General features: G+C 50.2%; 1 protein-coding gene across 2 annotated transcripts in view; it reads right to left on the bottom strand.

Annotated features, from left to right (window-relative positions):
* Positions 1-26,317, bottom strand: part of Pik3c2b (phosphatidylinositol-4-phosphate 3-kinase catalytic subunit type 2 beta) — a 63,914-nt gene extending 37,597 nt beyond the window's left edge. The window contains exons 1-5 of one of the 2 annotated variants that reach the window (XM_026779699.1): positions 26,271-26,317; positions 7,683-8,699; positions 4,620-4,720; positions 3,655-3,809; positions 1,117-1,237 (exon numbers count right to left, since the gene is read on the bottom strand). In XM_026779699.1, the coding sequence (XP_026635500.1) occupies positions 1,117-1,237; positions 3,655-3,809; positions 4,620-4,720; positions 7,683-8,612 (1,307 nt within the window). In that variant the 5' untranslated portion in view covers positions 8,613-8,699; positions 26,271-26,317. Of the gene's footprint in view, positions 1-1,116; positions 1,238-3,654; positions 3,810-4,619; positions 4,721-7,682; positions 8,700-25,776; positions 26,145-26,270 lie in introns of those variants that run through there. The other variant, XM_005348354.3, reaches the window with a different exon arrangement.
* Between the last annotated feature and the right edge of the window lie 405 nt (positions 26,318-26,722).

Raw genomic sequence — 26,722 nt, 5'->3', positions numbered from 1 at the left:
GGTACCCTGGAACTATATCAGGATGGGCCTGCTTCTTACACTGTTGAGGGTACTCTGGAACTATATCAGGATGGGCCTGCTTCTTACACCGTTGATGGTACCCTGGAACTGTATCAGGGTGGGCCTGCTTCTTTTCCCTCAGCTTCTAGATGAGGATGCAGAGGCCAGAGAGTAGCTACTATCCCCAGTGCTGAAGAAATCACATTTAAGAAATGAATATTTTTAAAAAAATGAATCTTTAGTCCTACCAATCTTGTGCTCTAACCATAGAAAACTATGCTTCCATCTAGATTTGCTGGAGGGAAAATACGCAGCTCCACAGAGTCCCACAGTTCACAGAAACTGCTAACGCAAGGGATACAGGCCTTGTCTTTCTCTCTCCCCAAGTTCTGCTTCTCCCTCTAAGGGGGCCACAGATGGTGCAGTCACCACACAAGAGCTTGGATGGAGGAAAGCAGATCTCCTGATGCTTGCTGCCACATGCTACCCCTGGGAGTGGGAGCCCTGACTACCCCACCCCAGTTTTCCACAGTCCAGGGTAGTGCAGAGGGCTTCTCTCAGCTGGTCCCACATCACACTTTCCAGAGAAGCTGCCTTCTGTAGCGGGCACTGGCTGGAGGGAGCTGGAAGCCAGCCTAGGAAGAGGTTAACCAGCTGTGCAGGCCAATGGAAACAAAGGCATGCTGTCAAGGGAAAGCCAGCAAGAGCCACTGTAATTTCTCCCTTTGGTTCTCTAAGGGCATTTCTGCCCAGCAGTTGCATGTCCTCTAGAGCAGAGGAAGCAACCTGCCACTGCCCCTCCACAAACAACACACATCTCTCAGCAACCAGAAGCCTGCACACAGATACGACCTCATCTTTGCTTAATCCCAGCTCCAAACTCTTTCCACAGCAGATTTGGCTCCGGCTCCACCCAACCCAGCTGGAAGATGGAGCTCCTAGGGAAAATGCGACGTGGCTGAGATTGTGCCCAGAAAGCAGGAGTCCTGGCTGCAGGGTTAGGGAAGAGCAGCAGCAAATGCTGAATCTAGTGCAGGTGGCTAAGGACCTCCCTCATTCTCCTAGCCAGAAGGCAGGTGTCACCTCTGTCGCATGTCCCTTAATCCACTCACTCACTTTTGCAGGAATTCCTCCAGCCCGCAGGGCTTGAGCACAAAGTCCCCCACATCCACTTCCCTCAGTTCATCATGGGTGTAGCAGAGGGTCTGGTAGATGAGCAAGTCCACAGTGGAGGAACCTGTAAGCAGCAAGGCAGAAGAGCGAGGGCAGTGACATTGGGCAGGTGGGGCAGAGCCTCCCAACTTTGATCCTTTATCACCATCTGTAGTATCTCCACCAACAGCCAGATAAGACAGGCAAACAAACAGCCTGGAGGGGAGGAAAGTTACTGCCCGCCCCCCAGGAGAAGCATCCCCTCTGCCCCTCATTTACGCTATAGAGTGAGTGAGGTGAGAATCAAAGCTAAAGGACTCCCCAGGTCAAAACCCAGTTGCTGTGGGACAAAGGTCTGTACCCTGTCAATTGTATTTTAATAAAATGCTGATTGGCCAGTAGCCAGGCAGGAAGTATAGGCGGGGCGACCAGGCAGGAAGTAGAGGGGGGGGGGGAGAGAACAGGAGAATTCTGGGAACAGGAAAGACAGTCTGCAGTCATCACCCAGACACGGAGGATGCAAGATGTGACTGTCTCACCAAAAAAGGTACCAAGCCACATGGCTAACACAGGCAAGAATAATGGGTTAATGTAAGATGTAAGAATTGGTTAATAAGAAGCCTGAGCCTCTAGGCCAACCAGTTTATGATTAATATAGATCTCTGTGTGTTTATTTGGGACCTGGTGGGACAGAAATCTCTTTCAACAAATGGTGCCCAACGTGTGGACAACTGCATCCACAGAAAACCTGAGAGAGCTTGGGAAGTAATTCTAGACACAAAATAACAGCGTTAAACATGGCTTCTTGGTAGCAGCAATTTCTTGGGTTTGCTCTCTTTGCTAGAGGCAAGTACATCTCATTTAAGAGAGGCTTCCTGACTCAACTTTAGCTGCGAAACTTTGCAACTCTTTCAAGAGGCCCTGCCACCAAACACTTAAATGGTGTTTATGAATAGCTGACAGCATGCTTCTTGGTGGTGTCAGGAACCTTGAAACTCCATAGAGTTGTGTTAATAAACATGGCTCTGGCCAGTACCTCTGCCATGAGACTAGACTCTCAGAAAAAGGCTAAGGAATGGGCTGGATCCAACTATCAAAGCCACGGCTTTAATCCTAGTCATATCGTTTAGCAAATTAAAGACTCATGTAGTTAGAAAAAGAGATATACACAGTAAAGATAGATTCAAAGATGAAGGAACCTCTAAATGGTTTACTATGTGTTTAAAAATATAATGTAGGCTTGGGGGAGAGGGAAAAAAAGAGGATAAAGTCCTTAAAAGAAAAAAGAAAAAAAAGAGAGTAGTTGGGTGTGGTGGCACACATCTTTAATCCCAACACTTGGGAGGCAGAGGCAGGCAGATCTCTGTGAGTTAAAGGACAGCCTGTGAGTTCCAGGACAGCCAAAGATACACAGAGAAGTCCTGTCTCAAAAAGCCAAAAATTAAAAATAAAAATATCAGAAATGGAGTTTAAAATAAAGCCATGTAAAGATGAAAAATACACAGAGATTCTGGATATTGTATATTATTGTGTTGTCTTTGAACTGTATGACTGCTGAGGTAGGAGCAAAAACTGTTAAAAGATATTTGATCATAAATGCTGCTGGATTAATCCAATATATACATTTTGCAAATGCCTTGATTTCAAAATTTAAGTCAAAAGGTATGTTACCTTGGAGAGGAGGTTTTGCTTTTGTTTCCACAGGAAATGAGAAACTGTGGATTCATTCCGGGCTAAAAAAAATCAGATTTGATCAATGAAAACCCCCTGAAGAATCTCCAATAGGAGCAGATGGTCCAGATGATCCAACATTTCAGAGGACCTCTGTTGGAGTTTCCTCTGAGTTCTGCATCCAGAACAGTTTCAGGACTGCTGGCTGAGATGATCAAGCCTCACAGGATATTCCAGTCAGGACTTGACCATAATTCTAAGTTTTCTTTAGGTCCCCATAAGATTATGAATGCCCCCAATCGGCAGGAAATAGCCTGGAAAACTACACCCACATTCCCAAAAATGGATTATGGGTGTTTTTCTTTGTTTAGAGTGTTGGTTACAAGTTGTTATAGATAATGGTCAGGAAAACAGCTAACCAAAGGAGATTTGATTCAGAGTTCTTGTTTGTTTTTTTTTAAAAAAGGGGGGGGAGCTGCTGTGGGACAATGGTTTGTACCCTGTCGCTTGTATATTAAATAAATGCTGATTAGCCAATAGCCAGGCAGGAAGTATAGACGGGGCAAGGAGAACAGAAGAATCCTGGGAACAGGAAAGAGTCAGTCTGCAGTAGTCACCAAGACACAGAGCAAGCAAGATGTGAATGTAGAGCCGAAAAAGGTACCAAGCCACGTGGCTAACACGGACAAGAATTATGAGTTAATAAGAAGCCTGAGATACTAGGCCAATCAGTTTATAATTAATGTAGATCTCTGTGTAATGATCTCTGAATCAACACCTAGCTCTCCCGCCTCACCTCCAGCGACACTCACATATCCCCAGCTAACTTACAGTTGCAGGTAAAAGTGAGCGGCTCCCGAAGACTCTCGCACAACACAGTCACCTTCAGGTTGACCTCATCCCCAAGATGCTCTGGACTCGGGGTGACAGTGCTCCAGACATATCCAGTTAGGGAATAGTCCTGGATATCAGAGCCTGTCCGAAGGCTGTATAGGAAGAAAAAGAGGACTCATGCTGTGTCTTCAAAGAATCCTGATGAGGAGCCCTGTGACCCTGAGGCCCAAGGGCTTTCCTGTCTCCTGAGCTTGCCCCCTCCTCCGTGGACCAGGCTGGGGCAAGGGGAGGCAGCCCTGAGAAGCTGTACTCTTACCATCTCGCTACAGTTGTGAAACAATCCCCACAGTCTTAGAAACTCCCAAAGGAGTTTCCCATATTAAGTTTAACAGAATTTAATCAATAAGTAGTTAGCAATCCATTTCCTCTCTCTTCAGTACAAGAGAAATCTTTTCTTCTCTGAGAGGTATGTTTACTCCTAAGGACAGCTGAGGGTCAGAACCTGAAGTGAGGGGATGATTAGTAAGGCTGATCAAGGTTTGTGAATTTTACTAAAAATGTGCAAAATTCTAATTTTTTTTTGTTTTGAGACAGAGTTTCACTACATGGCCTTAGCTGTCCAGGAACTTGTCAGGTAATCCAGGCTAGGTCATAGAGATCTACCTGCCTCTGCTTCCCAAGTGCTGGATTGAGGGTGTGCATCACTATACCTAGCAAACTTCTAAGGTTTCATAAAAACCTGCAGAGACCTGCTGGAAAAGAGTTCCCACTCTGTGGAATTTTATTCATTCTAGCTCTTCCTCCCTTCTAAAGGAACAGGCAGCCTCCTCCAGAGACTCAGAATCCTCTGATCACTCACTCACACACCATATGTACCCCTTCCCTCCCCTCATCTCCTACACAAACACACATCCACACCATACACACCTCCCTCTCCCCCCCTCCCGTCCTTCAACTCTTACATATCCAGCATGTGGCAAAACGCAGCAACTTCCTCATCTCTCTCCTCTGAGACCTCAAACAGTTCGTGGCCATTGGCGGTGGTGTGGGGCCGGGAGCCCACCTTTAAGGGAAGAGCAACTCACTCAGTGCTTTTTCTCTCACGGCACCCCTTCTTCGCACGGCCTCCCAGATGTAAAGACAGTCCATGTATAAGGACCTTTGACTTAACATTGAAAGGAACTTGGAATACATTATCTGCCAACCTAGGACACCAAAGACTAAACTGAAAAAGGAGCTGAAGCCTGGGATGAGCATAGATGCTGGGCAGTGGACAAGAGTGGCCATATCTGCTCTGCGAGGGGGACATGTCTGACCAGTCCAGTGCGGCCGACCAGGCAGTGTGTAACACAGTGCTGATGGTCACCCGTGGGCAAGGTCTTCCGGGGAAGGCTCCAGAGACATATGGGTGAGCTGAGGTAGGCCAGGCAGGTGATCAGCCAAATGGTCCCCAGTGAGGCCTGGACTTACACAAAAGCCTCAACATCCAAGGCCCTGGACACCAGACTCAAAGACTGAGCCCTTCAGGAGTGGGTATGATTCAGACACATGTGCCTTCTCAGGAAGAAGACACATGTATCAAAGCACAATCTTCGATGGAGAGGACCTGGCTGGACTCCTGTAGGCTTTGCTGGTTCTAAGCAGCTAGGGATCCAGGCAGCCTGTTCGGACTGGCCCCATTTCCTCTCCTGGAACATACATGTGGTGCTGAGATCCTTAAGCCAGGTCTCATACCGTTTCCCATCCCAGCGGTGCTCTCAAACGCCCAGGAAACCCTCCAATGAGCTCCAGGGAGGAGCAGCTAAGGAGAAAGCTGGTACTGACAGGCCTCACAGGCCTGCCCGGGGCAGCCACCCAGGAATGACACTTTGGCTCCATGGAGTTCCAGGCTGCATCCGGGAAAGACAGCAGGCTCTAACAGCTGCATCGGGGAGGAAAGGGGGTGTCTCTAAGGCTGTGGTTTGTGTGCGCCACCTCACCTCTCTTCACCCCCTCAGCTGTTCTCATGCTCTCCCTGTCCCTCGGGGCAGAAGGTAGCAACCCAGCTCCTCACTGAATACTCTGACTGCTTCCTCAAGTGTCCCTCCCTCTGGTCAGTCATGCTTCCCTGGGGGTGCTTAGAGTGGGGGCGGCAGCACATAAAGGGGAAGGCAGCAGTGGGGGCAGTTGGCATGTGAGGCCCTGGCTTTGCCAAGCGTATGCCTGTGTCCCAGTCCAAACAATAGTACCACTGTCAGCAATCAACCTATGCGAGAGGGTCAGAGAGAGAGAGAAGAGGAAGAGAGGGAGAGGGAGAAAACAGAATGGCCACTGAAGGCCATTCCATGCCCTTTCTGTACCACTTCCTGGCACTGTAAGAAAACAAAAGGCACTTACGTTTGCCCGGCTGGCAGGCCCTGGTGGCATCACTCGATGCTGGCCTGGGGAGTCTGCCAGGCAGAGGCTGGTAGCGGGGGTATCAGGCTGGCATTTGGAGCCAGCCATTTCCAGAGATGGCTCAGTGGGCCTGGGATAAGAACGATCCTTCCGGCGAAGGCGGGGTGGGGGTATAGGCACAGAGCTCAAGGGGTTCCCCCTCCCAGCAGGTTGAGCCCCCGCCCCAATCTGAAGTGGGGAGGACCACTGCCGCGTTGCCTCCCCCACTCCAGAGCCGGCAAGAGCTTTTTGCTGCGCCCTTGCTTCTTCAAGGAGACTCCGAACCAGATCAGGCTCCATTTCGGTACTCCGATGATGCATGATGGGGGAGGGAAGACAGGGGTGACCACCTACCCCAGGCTGCCTGCCTCTGTGAGCAGGCCGGGCTCTGTGTGAGGAACTGAGCTAAGGACATGACTCTCCCCATCCCTATAAATAGCAGGAGCAGCCCCACCTCCAAGATGAGCCTTTAAAAAGCCTGAACTCTGGTGCTACAGCTCACCCCGACTAGGCTCTGAGGGGTTCGCTCTGCAAATGCAGAGGAAGGAAGAAGCGTGCAGCTATGCAGAGTTGGAAGTGATCCCTAAGGCTGGACACGAGGTGGGAAAGCCCCAGCGCACTAAGACAATGAATGGTAAGGAAGGAGGAGGGCGGAATGAGGGGGCATAAGTAGCTTCAGAAGTCCGCAGCTATGAAGTAGCCTCCTGACTCATGGAACAACGTGTCCAGAAGTCAGGGGTAAAAGCAAGGTGGCCTTCAGGTCCCACCTTTGGCGATACTCCTGACACTCCATGGACAGAAACCATATCAAGGCTGCTGTGGAAGCCAGCTGGGCTGAAGAGTAGACTTTGCACTTTATAATGTACACTCATAAGCCAAAGCCTTACTATCATACTGCTGGGCCTTTTTCTAGGTATTTTCAGGGGGAACGATGACCAAAAGTAAACACCCCCACAGTGCGACTGTACTTAACACCACTGAACTACACGCCTTTAAATGGTGGAAGGTGAATGTTGTATCACAATCAAAAGCAGCGAGGAAGGGAAGGTGAGAGGGAGAAAGACTTTGGAACAAGCCCACGGTCTAATACCAGCTCTGCCATTTCTTACATTGGACAGGGTTGATGTGGATCTGGATAGGGTATTCTGTGAGCATAGAACCAACAGCTAACACTACAGATGACCATCAGGGCCGCAGCTATGCAGTGGATGGCCGGGCAGGGCCTCAGGAGTAAGAAGCAGCTCAAGTCCCACTGCCACCATTCAGCCACAGAGTCAATGTTAAGTCAGGTGCTTCCTAAGTCAGTCCTTACATCATGAAGGAAGTACCTATTAACAGCCACGATACCAAAACACCTGCCCCCAGAAGGGCTGTTTCAACCAAGACACTGAAACTTAGCCTAGGAAAGGAGCCAGACTCTTCCTGATATTCTTGGCCCAACCTCCAATAAGAAAGCCTAGCTTGGCTTCCTCTGAACCCCCACAAGCACCCAAGAGTTTTAAAGGCAGAAGTAGAAGAGAGGACTAAAAAATGGGCCTGTGAGTGCTTGGCAGATCTGAATTTGGAATGGCCCACGTTCTGAACAAACACACAAGAAGGTAGGTCCTCACCGGCGCAGCAGAAATCCGGCGGTTCTTGCCAGGTGTCGCATTTTTTCGGTTGGCATATCGGGAAGTATAGGTTCGGGGCGGCACCTGAGGGGGCATTGTCTTGCTCCGGGCCACGGGTTTTCCAGAGGTGTCTTTGTTGAAGTCCAGGGGCCCCCGGCCCTCCTTCCAGCCCCTGGTAGCATCAGACAATATCTCTGAGTCATACGTTGACTTCAAGTTGAGCCTTGTGATTGCATCATTGATGCCATCATAGTCCACAGAGCCCAGCCTGTGTTGCTGTCCCCCACCATCAGGTAGCTCTTCCTCTTCTGCGTCCTGGGGCCCTAACAGTTTGTCAGGTGGCTGTTCCACCAAAGCAAAACTGTTGATGTCAGTGGACTGAGCAATCTTGGAGGGTGAGGGGGACCCCTTTCTGGGAGGCAAGGGAGGAGCATCCCAGATAGAGACCCGAGGAGGCAGAGGAGGTGGGGATAGTTTCTTGCTTGAGCCACCTGTGTCACCTGATTCTGAAGACAAAGAGAGACTCCCATCTGAGCCATCAAAAATATAGAGATAGTCTCCAGGTAGGGAGCCCTTGGGCCAGGGATCTGGGCCGGGCTGGGAATCTTGGGAGGTAGAGTTGGGGGGTTCTTCTTGTGGGGCAACGGAGTTGTAATTCAGGGTAGGGTCAGAGCCAGAAAGACCACGCAAGAGCTTGAGGTCTGTCCGCCTGCCTGCTGGCTTGCTGTAGAAGTCCAAAGCGGGCTCATCCCAGCTGATAAGAGAGGGCTCTGTGTTCTGCTTAGCCCTGCTCTCCTCCTTGTGATGGCGGAGCCGAGAAAGAGCATCGTACTCCATCTGCAGGGCTTCAGCCATAGCCAGTTCTTTGCGGCTGATGCCCACGGACTCCAGGGACTTCCAGTGTTCCCCATTGCCCTGAGTAGAAGACATGATGAGGGTGCGGGCACAAGAGACAACGAAGCCTTCTACTTCCTGCCAGTGTCAGGCCTGTATGGCTGGTACATGTTGTCTTGGGACCTGTGGGCAAGGGGTAAAAATGTAACTTAGTTACAAAGCAAGACTTATCAGTAATCTGATACTGTGACAATAGGTGACATAATCTAGGCCAGTACCCATTTCCTCAGTGCCGGCAACAGAAGCAAAGAACAGAAAGACAGAGAAAAGAAAGAGACACCAGGACAACTTTATGGGATATAGGGATATATCCAGCCATCATTCTAAACATGTCTCCATCTCTGGTCCAATTCCTATCCTTACTTCCACCACACATGCTTCGAGGAAAGAGTGAGGTACTTGGTTGATTTAGCAAGTATTTGTTTGTTGTCAGAGAAGGGTGTGAATGCCATGGACACACAGGAAGATCAGAGGACAACTTTCAGGAATCATTCAAAAGATGAGAAGAATCATTTCATCGGTCAAGAATAAAAGTAGAAGGCAGGGTCCCCTAAGGGAAAGAGGACAGCTGTCTAGGGGTGGAACTCCATGGCAGAGTGTCTGTCCAGCAGTCCTAGATTCCATTCCCAGCACTGCCTAAATGTTTTGCAAAAATGAATGGTAGCTGGGGGCAGTGAGAAGGTTTAGGAATAAAAGCACTTCCAGAACAATCCTGCTGAGCTGGGTTTGATCACCAGAACTCACTACGGAAAGAGAGAACCAAGTACTGAACGTTGTCCTCTGACTTCCACACACACGTTGTAGCCTGGCACACACACTCACACATATTCCAATTACTTGTGCACACAATAATAATAAAGTTAAGTACCTTTTAATTAGAAGGGGAGGGCTTCTAGTGACAAGGCATAGTGGCAGAACATTTACCAAGTAGGTGTGAGGCCTTAGGTTAGATCCCCAGTACCACACAGAAAAAAAATCAAACCAGGCATGGTGGCACATGCTATGATCCAAGCATTCAGGAGGGAAAGGCAGAAACCAGGAGCTTGTAGCCAGTCTGGGTGACATGGGAGATGTTTCAAAACAAAGGTTAACAAAAAAGGGGCTGGACAGATGACTCAGTGGTTGAGAGCACTGGCTGCTCTTGGGGAGGACCCAGGTTCAGTTCTCAGCACTCATATGGTGGTTCACAGCCATTGGTAACTCCAGTTCCAGGTAATCCGACGTCCTCTTCTGTCCTCCAAGGGCAGAAGACACATATGTGGTGACATATATACACCAGGCAAAACAGTCATACACACGTACAATAAAAAGACATAAATCTCAAAGTTAAAATTAGCAAAGAAAAGAGGCCAGCTCTCATTCACTCACACACAGCTAGTAGGAATGTAAAATGGCAGGGTCACCTTGGAAACTAGGCAGGCTCTGACAGAGGGAAACACATGTCTACCTACGACTCACCTATTTATATACACAGATGCACAGCCTTGTACGCAGTGGTTAAATACAGAGCTGAGGCTGTAGCTATCAGAAGGATGGTTGCCTTGCACGCACAGGTTCTGAGTTTGGTACCCAGCACTACAATCAATTAACTGTTCAGCACTGCAAGTAAATAATAGTAAGCCTCACGTAGTAAACATAGAAGTTTTGCTTATAATATCTCCAAACTAGAAATGACCCAGATGTCTATCAGCAGATGAATGATTCTCTTGAAAATGTGCAACATCTGGGTAGGGACTGAGGCTCAGATAGTAAAGGGCTTATCTAGCATATACAAAGCCCTGGCTTTGACCCCAGAAACACAGAAAACCAGGTGTGGTGACACACGCCTGTGATCCCAGCACTCAGGAGGTAGAAGAAAGATCGGAAGCTCAGGGTCCATCTAAGCTACATCGAGACTGCCAGGCAATGGTGACGGATGACTTTAATCCCAGAGGCAGGCAGATCTTTGGAGGGCAGCCTGGTCTACAGAGCAAGGTCCAGGACAGCCAGGGCTACACAGAAAAACCCTGCCTCAAAAGACACAAAACAAAACAGTTCAAGGCCAGCCTGAGCTGCATAAGACCCTGTCTCAAAGCAAAAAGTGATCCATCTACATATGTATGGTTGAATGCTACTTAGCAATGAAAATGAATGAATTATTGATAAGTGTAAAGTCATGGATGAGCCTCGGATTAACTCTGTGGAATAAAACCTGCCAGACAAAGTGTATGTGTATGCATCATTGCATTCATGGGACATTTCTGAAGATGCAAACTGAGCGACTGTGAGGAAAAACAGATGGATGCTGATCTGGGGAAGGAAGGGGAAGGGGAAGGCTTACCATGAGCCATACGGGAGCTTTGGGGAGCAATGAATATGCTCATTATCTTTTTTTTACTTTTCTCCCACCACTCCCTTTCTGCAGAGATCACAGCTATGGCCCGTGCATGCTGGGCAAGCACTCTACCCCTGAGCTACGGCTCCAGCCCATTCATTATCTTGCCAGTAGTGGTGATTTCGCCAGTGCGTTCATATGCCAAACGTATGTTGTACACTTTAACTAGATGCTGCTTACGACATGTCAATTAACCCCCAGCAAAATAGACGTGTACAACACAGCTCTACTTAGCAGACTTTATAATTACTCAAAGTTCAACAACAGGTGAAACTCAGTGCCTGGGTATGGATCTGCCAAAATATTGATCCTCAGCCCTTAGGAAGCCAGATAGGAAGTTCAGGTCAGATGCCTTTAGTGCAGAGAGCCTGCCACTGACTCCGGGGTTGGGTACCTTCTGTATGAAGCCATACATGAAAAGAGTTGGGAGGCACTGATGTAATACACGAAATGACCAGGTTCGTCTGTCCTGTGGTCCTCAAGCTGTAGCTGAGAAGCACAGCGGGACTGTTCACAGCTACCAAAGCCCACGCACTCTCGATTGGTTCTGATTTCATTGGTCGGCAGTGGGACAATGGTTATTTAATAAAAAACAAATAAAACAACATCCCAGGAGATCCTCTGTGTGCCTGTGGTTGGGAGTGTGAGAGCAGTCAGTTCTTCAGCAACATTGGGAAGTTCACGGTCTCACAAAAATACCAGCTATCATTCATTCTGTAGGACAGCTTCGTGCAGGGGTAACAAACCCATGCAGCATGCAACATGTCAATTATTCCTCTTGATCCCAGAGTTGAAAACAACAGTAGAAAGGTGTTTTTGTTCCTCTCTTTTTTTTTTAACCCCACCCCCATCTGTCTCTAACTCAGGCAGGCTAAAGACAGAGCTGAAAATAACTTTGAACTCTTGATTTTCCTGCCTCTACCTCCCTAGTGCCAGAATTACAGGTGTGTGCCACCACGCCTAGGTTAGTCTAGTCACAAGTGTGTATGTGTGTATGTGAGAGAGAGAGAGTGCGAGAGAGAGAGAGCAGGGATGGAAAGTAGGGCTTCGTGCATGCTATGGATATGCTCTACCACTAAACCACATCCCGAGCCCTTGAGTGGCAAGTCCCACTCAACTCGAAATAGGAGACAGGTTCACCTTCAGCTCAGTTGCCCTTCTAGGACCCTCTCGAATTTGGCAGACACAGGCCAAGACCCTGGCCAGAGTCGTGGTTGGCTGTGAGAGGTTATAATTTCTATTGCACTTGGCAGGTCCCCAAAGACGGACTAGCCGGAAGCGCCTGTCTGCCCTTCACCTGCTGACCTCCCCACCCTTCCACAACTCTTTAAAAGTTACTTTTGACCCACAGGGCAGGGTTGGGGGTGGGGATACTGACGTGACTTCCGGAACAGGGCAAGATAGACAGGCTTCCTTGTCCAGAGATGGGATAACAGTACCCTAGTGTTTTTACAGATACAAGACACTAGAAAAAAGCTCAATGTATATTACACTGTATTACAGAACTATACCGCAGTCCAGCTTAAGATTCTTAATCCAAAAGGTGATTGTATTTTCAGCCCTGAGCTAGAACAAGCAGAGTGTTGAAATTTGCCTTAGCTGGGCACCACTGTGAAGTTAGAAAACTAAGGTCATGGACAACAGCTCCCCAGCTTCCGCCTCTTCCTCCACTATCCCATCCACACTTGCATTCAGCCCCCCTCTACCCCATCTGGTCTCCTACTGGGCACAACTGACTTCTCATGCCCCACCCAATTGGTCTTCTGCAGGATAACGTCCTTGGGTCTCAAAGGTCCCCCTCCCCTAGTTTCAACCTCTTCCCCACTGGGTTTCACAAGGGTGCATAAGCAGTGCCTCTTCCAACTTAAAAAAAAAAAAAAAAAAAAAACCTACGGCCCAGACTCCCTTGGCTTTAGCTTCTCTCAGCTCTTTCTTCCATTCTCAGCCAAGCTTCAAGGAAGAGTGGACAATACCTAATGGTCCCTTCCCTGTCCTCTTACTGTCATTGGGTCTGCTCCCAGTAAAGCCGCTACTCCTGAAATACCGTGGCTGCCCAGATATCACTTGTCCTGGTCCACTCGGCTCTCTAGACCATCCCCTTCTTCCCCTGTCCTCTGCCTGGGACACTATTTCTATTTATTTATTTACTTATCTATTATTGTGTGTGTACGTGTGTGCACGCACATGAGCACGCATGCACATGCGCACATGCTGCAGTGCGTGTGTGAGGGCCTGAGGGCAACTTTCAGGAGTTGGTTCTCCCCTCACCTTTGCGTGGGTTCTAGGCCTCAAACCTAGGCCACCAGGCTTGCACAGCAGGGACTTTAACAGCTGAGCCAGCTCATGGGACTCACAACTCACAATTTCCATGTTCTCCACCTCCATCTTCGTCTTCCTCTCCCTTTACATAGCCTCCAACCATTGGCGTTGACTCAAACCTCCAGGCTCAGCCTGCTGCTCACTTCTCTTTCCTCTGCGCACAGTCTCATCTACTCCCGTCTCCTGTCTATCCCACCTCACGTTGTGGATCCCTCCTTCATTTTAGGTGATCACCCGCACCTCAAAACCCAAACGATCAAACCCAAACCACCATCTCCTCTCTTCCCTACGCCCTGCTCCCATTCCTAGCCCCCACTGAATGGCACTACCCACTCCTCCCGGGCTAGAAGTCCTCCAGCCGTCCTGAAAGCCATCCTTCTCTCCATCTAAAGTCCATCACCACGGCCTTTAGGACTCTCCTCTTCAGGTTCCAGAGCTAATCCTCCCCTCTATCTTAATCGTCTCTGTCCCAGTTTAGGCTGGTTCTCCCTTCTCCTGGCTAGTACAACAGACTCCTAACAGCCTGGTCCTGCCTTCTAAGATCCATCCCCCTTGGAGGTTTCCTCCAGAAGCCTGGGGGAAAGACTCACACCTTAGAAAGTGTGATCTGGTGTCTCCCTCCCTGCATAGAACCCCTCAATGCTCTCTATCGGCCTCAGTTGCAAGGCCTCTATTGTCCATCTCCCTGTCTCTAACTATGCATCCCTGTGTATTTACCATCTCTTGACTTGCGGTGGGCACCTGCTTCTGGGCATGACTTTCCCAGTCCAGCTCTCTTGAGTGATTCTAATTCACCCTCTGTGACTTTGCTCTGAGATTCCGTTCTGTAAAAGTTCTCTTTAGGCTGGGTGGTGGTGGCGTACACCTTTAATCCCAGCACTCGAGAGGCAGAGGCAGGCAGATCTCTGTGAGTTCGAGGCCAGACTGGTCTACAAGAGCTAGTTCCAGGACAGGCTCCAAAACCACAGAGAAACCCTGTCTCGAAAAACAAACAAAACAAAAAAAAATTGTATTCAGGGGCTGGAGAGATGGTTCAGTGATGAAAATCACTGGCTTCTCTTCCAGAGGACCAGTGTTCAATTTCCAGCACCCACCCACAAGGCAGCTCATAACTGTAATTTCAGAATTCCAGTTCCAAGAGGATGTAACACCCTCTTCAGGCCTCCATGGGCAACAGGCACATGGTGTACTCGCATACATATGCAGATAAAACACTGATAAATGCAAAAAAAAATAAATTAAAAGATTCTATTCAGAATTACACTTAACTAGAAAAACTAAGCTTTAAAACTTGTAGACTGGGAGGTAGTGGTTCTTGCCTTTTAACCCCAGCACTTGGGAGACAGAGACAGGTGGAGCTCTGTGAGTTCAAGGCCAGCTTGGTCTACAGAATGAGTTCCAGGACAGCCAGGGCTATACACAGAGAAACTCTTTCTCAAAAAACAAACAAAAACAAAACCAAACAAACAAACAAAAAAATTGTGCCAGGCACTAGTACATATCTGTGATCCTAGGACTCAAGAAGTGGAGGCAGGAAGATCAGGCATTCAAAACCAGCCTCAGTTACATTTGAAGCCAGCCTGAACTACATGAGACCCTGTCTCAAAACAAACTAAATAATCAAGAAAAGATTTTAAAAATCACACGTTACTCCCTCCCTCTACCATACTTCCACAGAGAATGGCTGTGAACCAGAGTGTAAGGACGGAACTTTCTAGCAGCAAGGATTCTATAGACGTAGAGATGGTTAATCAGAACACAGATGCTGTCCATTCCCAGGGTCTTTCCAATACAGATGGTGCTAGACTGGGGGGGGGGACGGCAAGGCAGGGAGGTGCACAGATGGACAACAAAGCTATACAAAGCCCCTTCTACTTCTGAGATTCTTAGAGTCAGAGGAGACTCCTGGTTCCCTAGAGTGAGATTTTCTAAAAATTCCAAGGTCATAGGAAAAGCCAAGAAGTAGCCCAAGCTGGTCCCACTCCTCAGGCCCTTCCCATTCTGAATTCAGACAGAAGACGAGTTGCCTGTCTCTAACCTCCCCTGGCTGTAGGGAAGGGTGCCACGAGGCTGTCAACATGGAAGAAACGAGGCAGGACAGACAGCATCTCTGCCTCCTCCAAGGTGAAGTGAGGCTCAGAGAGCACGGGAAAGGTCACAGAAAGCAGCAAGCAGTCAGGAGACAGTGTGAACTAAGAACACAGAATTACATTTTCCAGGCATGAGGACGAACTATTCAAGAAACAAGGGTCTCATATTCCCTGTTCTTTCCTTCCCCAGCGGAATTTCTTCTCTACTACCTTTGTTGGACAAAAGCATTGGAAATTGCTCTGGTCCATTGGTTCTAAAGAGTACTAGGAATTCTTTAAAAAGGCAAACAGGAGGCTGGAGAGGGGGCTCAGTGGTTAAAGAGCACTGGCTGCTCTTCCAGAGAACCTGGGTTCAATTCCCAGCACCCGCATGGCAGCTCACAACTGTCTGTAAGCCCTGGTCCAGGAGATAGGAGGCCCTCACACACAGACCTGCAGGCAAAACATCAGTGTACATAAAATAAAAATAAATAGCCTGGGGTGTGTAGCCGAATGGTAGAGAACTTGCACAGCCCCTAAGAGGCCTTGTGTTTGATCCCCAGCACTGGAACGGAAGAGGGAAGGAGCAAATTGCCATTAGGTCTCAAGAAAGAAGGGGACTACTGACAGCCAGTTTCCTCTCCCCACCTGCACCAACCAATTTGTGTTCTTTTTTTCAGCTTAAGCATCTGAAAGTAATGCTATCACTACCTCAGCTCGGATCTCCTAAGTACTAGGGCAATTTATGTAAACAGAATGCTCTTAGCACACCCACATAATGTCACACTCACAGGACAACATAGCCTCTTCCGTAGTCCAATAGTCCACGTCTGAATGTTTGTAATTGCCATCTGGAAAGTGTTCCCGAACACATAAACCCCTGGCCCCTCCCCTGAAGGTCCTGATTCAGTAGGGTGAGTCCCTGGGCTTCCTGTATTTCACTAGTCTCTCAAGTGACCTGAGGTATATAGCTGGGTTCACACCACAGTTGAGGGGTTCTCTAGGAGGTAAGAACTGGGTAAAAAGACATCTTTCCCCAAGCATAAGGCAGTCATTCGGAGGGTGAAGAAAGAGAACAAGCTCATGGTCAGGCAGATTGGTGCCAGAGTCCAAGCAGAACCAGGCAACACACTCAGTCTGTACAGGGGGCAGGCAGGGAGGCAATGCAGCCAGGGCAGAACCACACAACGGTTCCAAGGCAGAGAGCAGGGAGAAAGCAGGCCCTCCCAACTGCCAGCCTGTGACAGAGAGGGATCCAGCTCTCCCACCACAGGAAGCTCAGAAAGGCCCAATCTCTGCTTCTGTATTTAAGCCCTGTGCTGGCTTAGTGTTCAACGCATGTTTTAGTCATCTGAGAAAAGGGACACTCAATGGAGAAACTTCATAAGATCAGGCTGTAGGCAAGCCTGTAGGGCATTTTCTTAATTAGTGATTAATATAAGAGAGTCCAGCCCAATTGTGGAGGGTGCTATCCCAGGGTTGGCAGCCCTGGGTTCCATAGGAAAGCAAGCTGAACAAACCCTGGAGATCAAGTCAGTAAGAAACTCTCCTCCACGGCCTCTGCATCAGCTCCTGCCTCCAGGTTCCTGCCTGGTTTTAGTTCCTGTCCTGACTTATCTCAGTGATGAACTGTTACCTGGAAGTATAAGCAGAATGAACCCTTTCCTCCCAGAGTTGCTTTTGGTGGTAATGTTCTATCATAGCGACCCAAACAAAGATAAGCGTGCACTTCATTACACACGGCAAGGCCGTCCTCTTAGCTGGCCTGTATTCCCTTGCTAGTGTCCTTTTAAACAAATTAAAGCAACCTCATTTGGTTTCTTGTTTCTATGGTTCCTGCTTTCTGCTCCCTCTCTTCCTTCACCAAGGTCCCCAGACCAGCTAGAATCCTTCAGTCCAGCTCAGATTCTCTCTGAAGCCTGCAGGATTCTTCCCATTCCTCCGCCTTCAGAGAAGGGTGGTGGGACAGGGGGAAGGAGGAGGGAAGTTCCCAGGAGGACTACCTCTTACCAAACATGGCCTCCCGCAGCGGGAACTCTTGGGCTCCATTCCAAGCAACTCCTACACTGCGCAATCCCTGATCCCCCAAACCATCACCACAGTTCCACACACAGACACTGAGGAGGAGCCCTGGTCTCACTGACAGCGCTCCAGGGTCTACGCTCTGGAGGTAGACAGAGAAAGATGGGTACTGAAGACACGGGGCACAGGAGCTCTCTATGTTTCGCCTCACTATCTGCCATCTTCCTCCTCGGCTTAGCTTCAACACACTGTCTGCTTCCTGCAAACTGAGGCCTCCCACCAAAAACCTAGACAGCCACCCATGTCACTCCCAGCCTAAGTTCAGTTTTCCCAGTTCATACGCAGGGGAATCCCATTCTCTGGGATTCTTTAATGGGTGGGAAAACTTCCCAGAAAAAGCCAGCCCACGAAACAGAGACCATCAACAGGTTATACAGCTGCTCCTCTCCAGTCAGGGCAGAGGGCAGAAGAGACACCCTGCTTGGACTGGAGGTTTCCCCAGAGGGAAGAACAAGAGACAGGGTGCTAGCCATCTTACTATGCTAATGGTAGCTTCTAAGCCCCCCATGCTGGTTACGCTAACCTATTAGAGACTACCCAGAGCAAGGAGACAGTGTTGAAGGGTAGGTCAAATCAGGTCCATCTCCCAGGTAAGAGGAGGGGAATGTATTTGGGGGCACTTGCAGAGACATGGGACTAGCCAGAGGACAGAGAACAATGCCTGGAGGACCTTCTTGAAAGGTGGACATCTTTGCTGGGTCTAACATTAGGGAAAACGTCTCATGCATGGAGTTGTAACAATTCTTTGACTGTTTTCTGGTAACAACTTCCTTAGGCAGTCTCCCTTCTTGGTAGAGGCAGAAGGATCTTTGTGAATTCAATGCCTGCTGGTCTACAAAGTGAGTTCCAGGACAGCCAGGGCTGTGAGGCCCTCAGGCCCCGTCCTGTGCTCTTATTCCGCAAGCCCAGGGCTCTAGGACCAGAAGCCCTGCAGGGGAAGCCCCAGAATGACCAGGCCTTATACAGTAGAGAAAGCCAGTAGGCATGCCCCTGTGGTAGTCATATCTGCCTATAAGTCTGAGTGTGGGAACCAGTGGGCAGTGACAGGCTGTGTGGGTGGTGGGCTGTCAGCAGCTGTCTGTCAGTTGCTTGGCCCTGAAAAGAACTTAAGCAGAAAAGGGCTGCAGGCCAAACCATCATTCCCAAGGATCAGAAGAGGAGCTGACTAGCCCGGACACCATGCCAGAAGCTAGCTCCTTTCACTCGGCTGGGTAGCTCTATCCCGTGTCTCCGGGCCCTGCTCACTGTCTCCCCTTTCCAAGCACACCATTCCCAAACTGGCGCTGCAGCCAAGTGGTCACACATCTTCAGTCCCTGATAACGTTCCTCCCATCATGATGATCCCTGACAGTCATTCCCAGGCAACCAAAGCTGTAGGGATCACATAAACAGGGCATGTTCCCCAAACCGCCTTTATCCCAGCCCCCCATACCTTTCCCATCCCACATACATCTTTGTGTCTCCTACTCCACACACCCCACATTCTCCCCTCTTCACGTTCCTATCCTTCACTGCCTCACAATCCCTACACCCCCACGCCTCTCAATCACTGGAGCTCCCCACACCCCCACTTCTTGGACCTACACACCCTCCACCAACCCCACCCGCCAATCAGTTTCCTGGAGAGAGAGAGATGGCCTAGACTCTGAGGTCATATTCCTAGTGCCACTGGCAAGACATCGTCTGAGAAAAGTAGGTTATCCCTGAAGAAAAAGACAAATAGCCACCCTAGATTTAGAGGCAGCCCTGGCCCTTCCCATGAAGTGTCTAAGTTTCTCTGCACCCCAGGGAAGCGCAGGCCCCAGAGAGCCTGTCCGCAGAGGTCTCCAGGGCCTCTTGCAAGTGCCAGGAATGTCTAGTTATTTCCTGATTCAGGAAGGCACGAGGAAACCATAGCATCAACACAGGCAAGGAGAAGAACACAGACAGGAGAAAAGAAAGGGAACCAGCTTGCATCTTTCACTCAGGAAAAAAAGTCCCCATTAAAATAGAATGCCACAGGGCATTAGATACTGATTTGCACAAGGCTGTTAGTGGCCAAGGTGTCAGTCCCTCCAGGACAATCTGCATTTAAAAAGCAGAGTGAGGAGAGTACCAGGCCCTTGGTGGGAGGGATGATCCTCCTTCAGAGACAGGTGGTTAGCTTTTGGTCTCCCTCCACTCCCCACTCCGGAGCCCACAATCCCTTGCTTCTCTCTAGAATGATCTCCCAGTACTATTCATCCTGCAGCCTGTCTCTTGAAGTCACTGATCCCTCCAACTCTAGTCTTCATTATTCTTAGTCCAGCCTGATCCCGGTGGCCACCACACCTTCCCCAGTGGCCGCAGCTTCCCAGCTGAAGGCCTCCCCTCTCCTTGGTGCCAGCACAGTGGATAGCCTACTCTTGCTCTAAGTCGTCAAGGCCCCAAGTTAGCGTGTTGACCAAGAATACAACTGTATCCATTCTGATAAAGAAAAAAGCCCCCATTTGGGGTGTAGAGCCCTAAGAGAATCTAAGAGACTATGTATATCTTCAGTGTCCCAGAACTCTGAGCCACAGGAAGGGAATGCTAACAGGAGGTACTAGGATTGGGGAGCAGGCAAGATTGTGACAGTACCAGACCTCAAGGGGGTCCTGCCAGGCTTCCCCAGGAAGGACATGGCTAACCTTGGACATGTGGTGGTGATAGGTCTGTTTGTAGCAAACCTTTCATCTGTAGTTACAGAGGGGTAGGGCCTGCCGAAGCCCTGTTTCCCATCCACAACTACAGGCCCCAGAGCCTACCTACTACTGTCCCTCTACATGCGCGTGCGTGTGTGCAAACACACACATGCATACACACATACACACACATGCATATACACGCATGCACACAAGCATATACACACTCATACACACACACACACACACACACACGCGCGCGCGCGCTTTCTCCTTCTCTTTCCCTTCCCACCTACCATTCAAAATTCTTTAACACTCCCCCATCCCAATTTTCTTGTTCTCCGCCTCCTTACACTCTGGATGTATGTGCGCCTTGACGACTACTGAACAGGACCCACACCTCTGCCTGGCGTTCAAGAGACCTCTCCGAGCCTCTGCAGTAAGGTCATAAAGAGTTTCAAAGAAGAACGTGATGGGCAGCGTGGGAGGGAGGTGTCAGGCAGTTTAGTTCTATTTCACGTGTACACTGCATAACACCTTCCTGTTGGCTACTGTCCCCCAATTTGCATAAGAAAGTTCCAAGAGAGAAAGAGCCTAAATGTACTCTCAGTAAAGGGGTCACTGAGCAGAAAGGGGTCCACCTGGCTTGGTATGCTCTGGCACACTCACCAGCTCCTTCTTCATGGCCCCTCATCGGGGTCTCCCAAGAGAAGCAGCAGGCCCAGGGCTTTCTCAGCGGGGACCGGCTGACATGGCTTGCAGTTTGGATGAGTGTACCCAGGGTGTGACCAAAGGCCACACCGGAGCAAGGAAATCCACAGGAGTCAGGGAAATACCTCCCAACACATAAATGCCAGTGTGCTTTGTCAGCAGTCGAGGGAGGAGCACAGAGGCGCTGGAAGGAAGGAGGAAACTGGCCTTTTATTCCTCTGGTATTCGTTGCTGGGTATTGTCTTATTGATCCGTACAACAGTCCTTAAACGTGGATATTATTATACTCATTTTACGGGTGAGGAAACTATAAAACAGCAAAGGGATTAAACACTCTGCCCAAGGTCACACGACCGGGAAATGATAGGATCAAGAGTTAAGTGAAACTCCTGTGAACCCAAAATTCACCATCCTCCCTGCTTCTCCAACCAACTGGGGAAACACAGGCTCACATGGAAATACAGGCCCATTACATCAGCCCAATTGTTCACGCTAATGTTGGCAGTCATTCTGGAACATGCCCCCACGCACTCTCTTCCATCACCAGTAGACCTTCATCTGGCCAGGCCATTCAGAAAAGAACTGGCCCAGGGATGCTGACACACCTGCAAAATCTCAGCACCGGAGGGGGAGGGGCAGGAGGAGCAGGAGTATGAGGCCAGCCTGTACCTCCCTCTCAAAACCCAAAACAAGGGCTGGAGAGATGGCTCCCCGGTTAAGAGCACTGGCTGCTCTCCAGAGGACCAGGGTTCAATTCCCAGCACATGATGGTTCGCGATCATCTATATATAATACAGCTCTAGCTCCAGGAGATCTGCCACCACAGGCATGTCACACATGTACCTCTATGCATCCATACACACAAACAAACAAGCGAATGAATAAATAAAACACGGGCCAGCACAGCTGACTTGGGCATGTTCCCTAACATTACTAACTAATCTTGCTAGATCTGGTCTTTTTCTGTAAAAAGAAAGTTTCAGTACTAACCACCTCACCCATTTCCTCTGAGGCTGCGGAACACAGAGAGGATGCTGGGACAATGCTGACAACACTACAGGGAGCAGATACTGAGCCGATGCCAAGAACACCACGGATGGGGATGGAGAGACTTCGGTGTCATCATTTATCATGTGCTTACACTTTTCCGTGGATCTGAACTTTCACCCAAGGGCATTCTTTTTTCCCTTCTTTAAGTACAGCTGAGAAAAATCCCTGGACCAGTGTGGTGACACAGGCCTTTAATCCCAGCACTAGGGAGGCAGAGGCCAGGCTAGTGTGAGGTTAGCCTGGGCTATAGAGTGAACCCTGTCTCAAATAAATAAAAACTAACAAAAAAGTAGTCTATGGGGGCAGCAGTGCTGGGTGTCTGGAATGCGTTGGGAAGGCCCAGGAAAGGGAGAAAAGCAATGTTCAGAAGGTCTGGTGAGGAGAGGCAGTGCCGCAGGTACAGTGAGGCGCTGTGTTTCCAAGGAGGCTCCTGATCTTTGACTTCTCTCTGAAAGGAGATACTAGGAGCCTTCCTCTAGGGAGTTTTCAGGAAGAAGGAATAGCAGCTAGAGTTCCTAGTCTGCTTAACCAGGGTGAGGAAATTCCATTCCCTCTGTTCTGAGGGGAATTTCCCATCAAGGCAGCCAGTGACAGGGTTGGCTAGCTGAAAGAGCAGAAGAGCAGGTTCTGTCCTGAGCCCTGGAGCCAGCATCAAGTTCCAGTGCAGCCAGAAAAACTGTGACCTTGAAGTCACCTCTCAAGGAGGTTATCTTCGAGGTCCTTCTCAGTTCTAACACTTTCTATGATCAGAAAAAATAAGCATCATCCGTCACTTACAAAACCAGACACCAGGGGCTGGGGAGACAGCTTAATGGGGCGGGGGGAAGGGGGAGGGGGGTGAGCGCTTGCTGGGCTGGCCTGGGAGCTGAGCTGAGGCGTCTGGTGAAAGCTGCTGCACTAGAGCTGGGCAATGGGAAGCAGAAAGAGGAGGAGCCCCAGGAGGAGCCAGCTAGCTCCTGGCTTAATCATGGGCAAAGAGATCCAGGCTTCAACAAGGTAAAAGGCGGGACTGATATCTGAAGGTTGTCCTCTGACCTCCACACGCACGCTATGGTATGTGTACAACCACACAGACGCAGACAGACAGAACGGACACACACACACGGGGACACGACACACACAGAGAAATACCAAGCAAATCCAATTCAAATACACTAAAACAAGAAAGCGGTCCTAATTTTCCCAGAGCCTCCTAAGCCCAGATGAACTACCAGAGATGCCCAGAAGAAGACAAAATAACTCGATCTGGTTATCCTGACAGGGGAAGCGAGTGAGGTGGGAGCCTAAGGAATTCTCACAGTCATGCTTCCGCTTCCTAACAACAGGGAACCGAAGATTCAGCAGAGCTGGGGCTGGGTGTGGGGAGCATCTTCCTGGGCCCCTGTCCTTAAGAAGCTTTTCAATCTAAGGAAGCTCCAGTCTGGTGCCATCTTTTGGGCAATCCAGGGAATCTATAACAAATATATTCTGCATCTCTGCTGCCGGCCTGTTCTGTCTCTTGTGGTGATACTGAGACATGAGCATGGGATATGCAAAGTAGCTTTCCTGTTTCAAGTCCCACCTCTGTCATGTCCTGGCTGGCTGACACCAGAGTTAGCTATTATGGCTTTTTTGTTTTTGTTTTTTTTGCCAGGTTAGCACTGGCCTGTCTGCAAACAGTAATCAGTCCTTGGAAAGTCTTTCTCCCAATTCCCTGCAAATACTAAGCAGCCTTTCCCTCCCAGTTTCCATCTGTCAGCTCTATTTAAAGAGGAACACACAAGGAATAGTATTTATATTATCGCGCCATGCTTCCCTTTCTCAAAAGAGAAAGGTTCTGGAATGTTCCCTACTCCATATTCCCCTCAGTTTACTCCATCAACATCCCTGGCTGTTCTTCCTCTCGTAGGACAAATGCTACAGCCACCATGGGGGTGGGGGGGGGCTGTCCTTTGCAGTTTGCAGACTGCTCTTGCACGTGTCACTTCATTTGGGGAAGCACCACATTTAAAACAATCCTGTGAGCCACAGATACTTTCTCTCCCGTTTTATAAATATGGAAATAAAATCAACTTCACGACTTGTCCATGTTCACATCTAGAAAGTAAGTCTCACCAGGCCTCACTCAAAGTTGGGCCTCGTGACACTTTCTCTACCATCCCTCATGGTGTGGACCAAGTGTACGTCCTGGAGGTATGAGGAACTTGAAGTCTGTGATCAGTCACAACATACAAAGAAACAGACACGCCTCCCTTTTTCTCTCCAATGGCCCCAGCAGTCACACAGCACCCTTGTGAGCAAGGCACCACAAGAGACCTAAAGGCCCACAGGGTGTGGAGTTTTTGTAGGAACACAATGAGTTCTCGGGGCAAAAAAAAGCAGACATTCTAGACCACCAGGCAAATTCAAAGGAGCACCAGAGAAAAATACCCGGGCCCCCAAAACTAATTGACCATCCCTTACCCAGTGTTCCTGTGGAAAGGAAAATGGATAGGCTGCCTTCTGGCCAGGTCTGGGATCTCCATCAGATTCAGACATACACACCCATACCCTCAGTAGTAAGCCCTGAACTACAGAAGCCAAAACCTGGGCTCACCCAGAAGCCAAAGGAGAGAGGCAGCCCCAGCCTGGGTCCAGGGCTCTCTCTCAAAGCCACTGTCTGCTCAGATGCTGGCTGTCAGGCATAGCTATAAAATGTGCCTCAACTTAATTTTTCCGTGAACGCAGCCCCACATGGAACTGGCAGGCTCCGGAGGAGCAGCAGTCCCTCATGCTCACAGACAGTGTTCCAGGAGCTACAGCTGGAGAGGGGGGAATATTTGTGGGCCCCGGGCTGCCATTCCTGGACCATGTCTTTCCAAGGCCTCAGGGAAGCAAACAGAGTAAGTTTTCATTCAGGACTGTTTCAGGGCTGGAATTCAGTGCAAATTGCTTACATCTGCTTGGTCATTCCCAGACAAGCAGGTAGTTTAGAGAAAGAAGGGGCCATATTAGCCCACTTCTGGTAGCCCAGGTAGCCTGCTAAAGAATCTCCGGCCTGCTAGAGCTCAGCAGTCCAGACTGCTGAACTCTCTGACCAAGTTGAATAAAAATACCAGGGCAGTCAGAGACAATAGGACTTCCACCCTAAGCATGACTGGTGAGCTGGGACAGGGAAACCACAAAGATCCCAAAAGGGAGGTGAGATGTAGAGCCAGGTTACCCAGAAGGAGCAAGAGCAATGGCAGACTCCACGCACACTTCAACCTCAGCCAACAAGGGTGTATGCACTAACCTCATACATTTGGTAACGTCTTTCCACATCCCAAAAGCCTGCCAAGCCCCTGGACTCCCCACCCCACCCCAGCTTGGCAGCCTTGCCGGGGATTCCAGCTTCTATCACACCAGAAACACCAAAGCTGCTGCTGTATGGAACTGAAAAAAAAACGAGGGACAAGTACAGCCCAGAAGAGGAGCTCCTTCCCGGAGGGGCCGGAGACTCGGGCCTGAGGGTCCCAGGTTCTCCTGCAAGCTCTCAGTCTTTGGCTGCTGCAGTATCCTTATAAGGCCAATCCTACCCTCCTCCTGGCCGAAAAATGTATACAGTCCCGAGGGTGGACGCTGACTTCTCACCCGCTGCACAGGAAGCACCACTCCCATCACCCCCACTCCAGGACAGGTTTTGCTCTTAAACAAACTAATAAACAAATCGACTCCAAAGCGGTCCCATGGCTCAGCTCGCCCTGCAGCTGCACCCGGGAAGTGTGTTCCGGAGGAGGCAGCGGGTGATTGCCCGCGAGGCCGCGAATCGCTAGCGGGCCGTGGGGTGGGGGGCGAGCAACCTGCCAGGCGCCTGGGACCCGACTGGGCTCTCGGCGCTGCCATTGTTGCCCCTGGCGCTAGTGCTTTGGGGCGGGAGCCCTGCCCTCGTCGCCCCGGCTAGCTGGGCGCTCTGCAGCCCCCGGGCGGTGCTCACCTCTGAGTACTCGTCCTACCTGCGCTGGCCGCGGGTTCCGCCGCGACACCCTGACTGTCGTGGTTGGGCGACTTGGGCTCCCACGCCCCGGCTGGCTCTGAGGCTCCAGGAGGCTCCGGTCCCCGCGTGATGTGCAGTACCGCCCGCTCCCCTCGCCCGCCCCGCGCCGACTCTGGGATCCCCGCTGCAGGGGACGCACGGGCAATCGACGGGTGTGGGGGGTCGGTCCGGGGCCCCGTGCTGTCTGCGGGGAGCGTGCACGAGCTCGCAGTCAGTCAGGCGGCCCCGGGTGAGACAATAGCGCGAGCGGCGGGCGAGCGGGGAGAAGCCATCTCCCGGACAGCCGGCGCACTGCACGGCGTGCGAGGCTCGCCCGCTCCTGCCAGCACCGCGGCCCAGGCCGCCGGCAGCAGCCGCAGCGCCGAATCGCCCAGACGCCGGAGCCGAGAGGGCGGGGCGGCGGGAACTTGGCCCCCACCCTCCCTCTCTTCCTCCCGCCTCCCGCCTCCGCACCGTGCTCGGCGTCCTGAGCGGACCCCGGGGCCAGCAGTCCCACTCCCCGATAGCAGATGGTTTTTGCTTTCCAGGCTGGAACCCTTTGCTCTGAGGTCAGGTGAAAGGAAGCAGATCACCCTATTGGAAGGGACACGGGGTGGGCGTTCAGTTGCCGGTTTGAGGAATTTCTCTCATAATTATGCATGCTAGGGATGCCCGAAAGAACTACCACCTTGATGGAGGAGGTGCAGGTGCAGATGTTGGCACTTTTCTCTCCCGTTTACCCAAGGGCGGTCTTCAAACCTGAGCGGGGAGAAGAAGCAGAGGAGCCTCCAAACCAATTAAGATAGGAAGAAAACTTTGAAACTGTTATTTTCTCTGAGCACCTCCCTTAAAGCACCTGTGTCAAGCATTTTCCAGAAGACTCCACCCAGTACTGGCCAACTCTACGTTTGCGTCTGGTTTGCTAA

This window comes from Microtus ochrogaster, chromosome 6 (assembly GCF_000317375.1).
Source record: "Microtus ochrogaster isolate Prairie Vole_2 chromosome 6, MicOch1.0, whole genome shotgun sequence".
Lineage (NCBI taxonomy): Eukaryota > Metazoa > Chordata > Mammalia > Rodentia > Cricetidae > Microtus > Microtus ochrogaster.
This window is presented reverse-complemented; position numbering and strand designations above follow the sequence as displayed.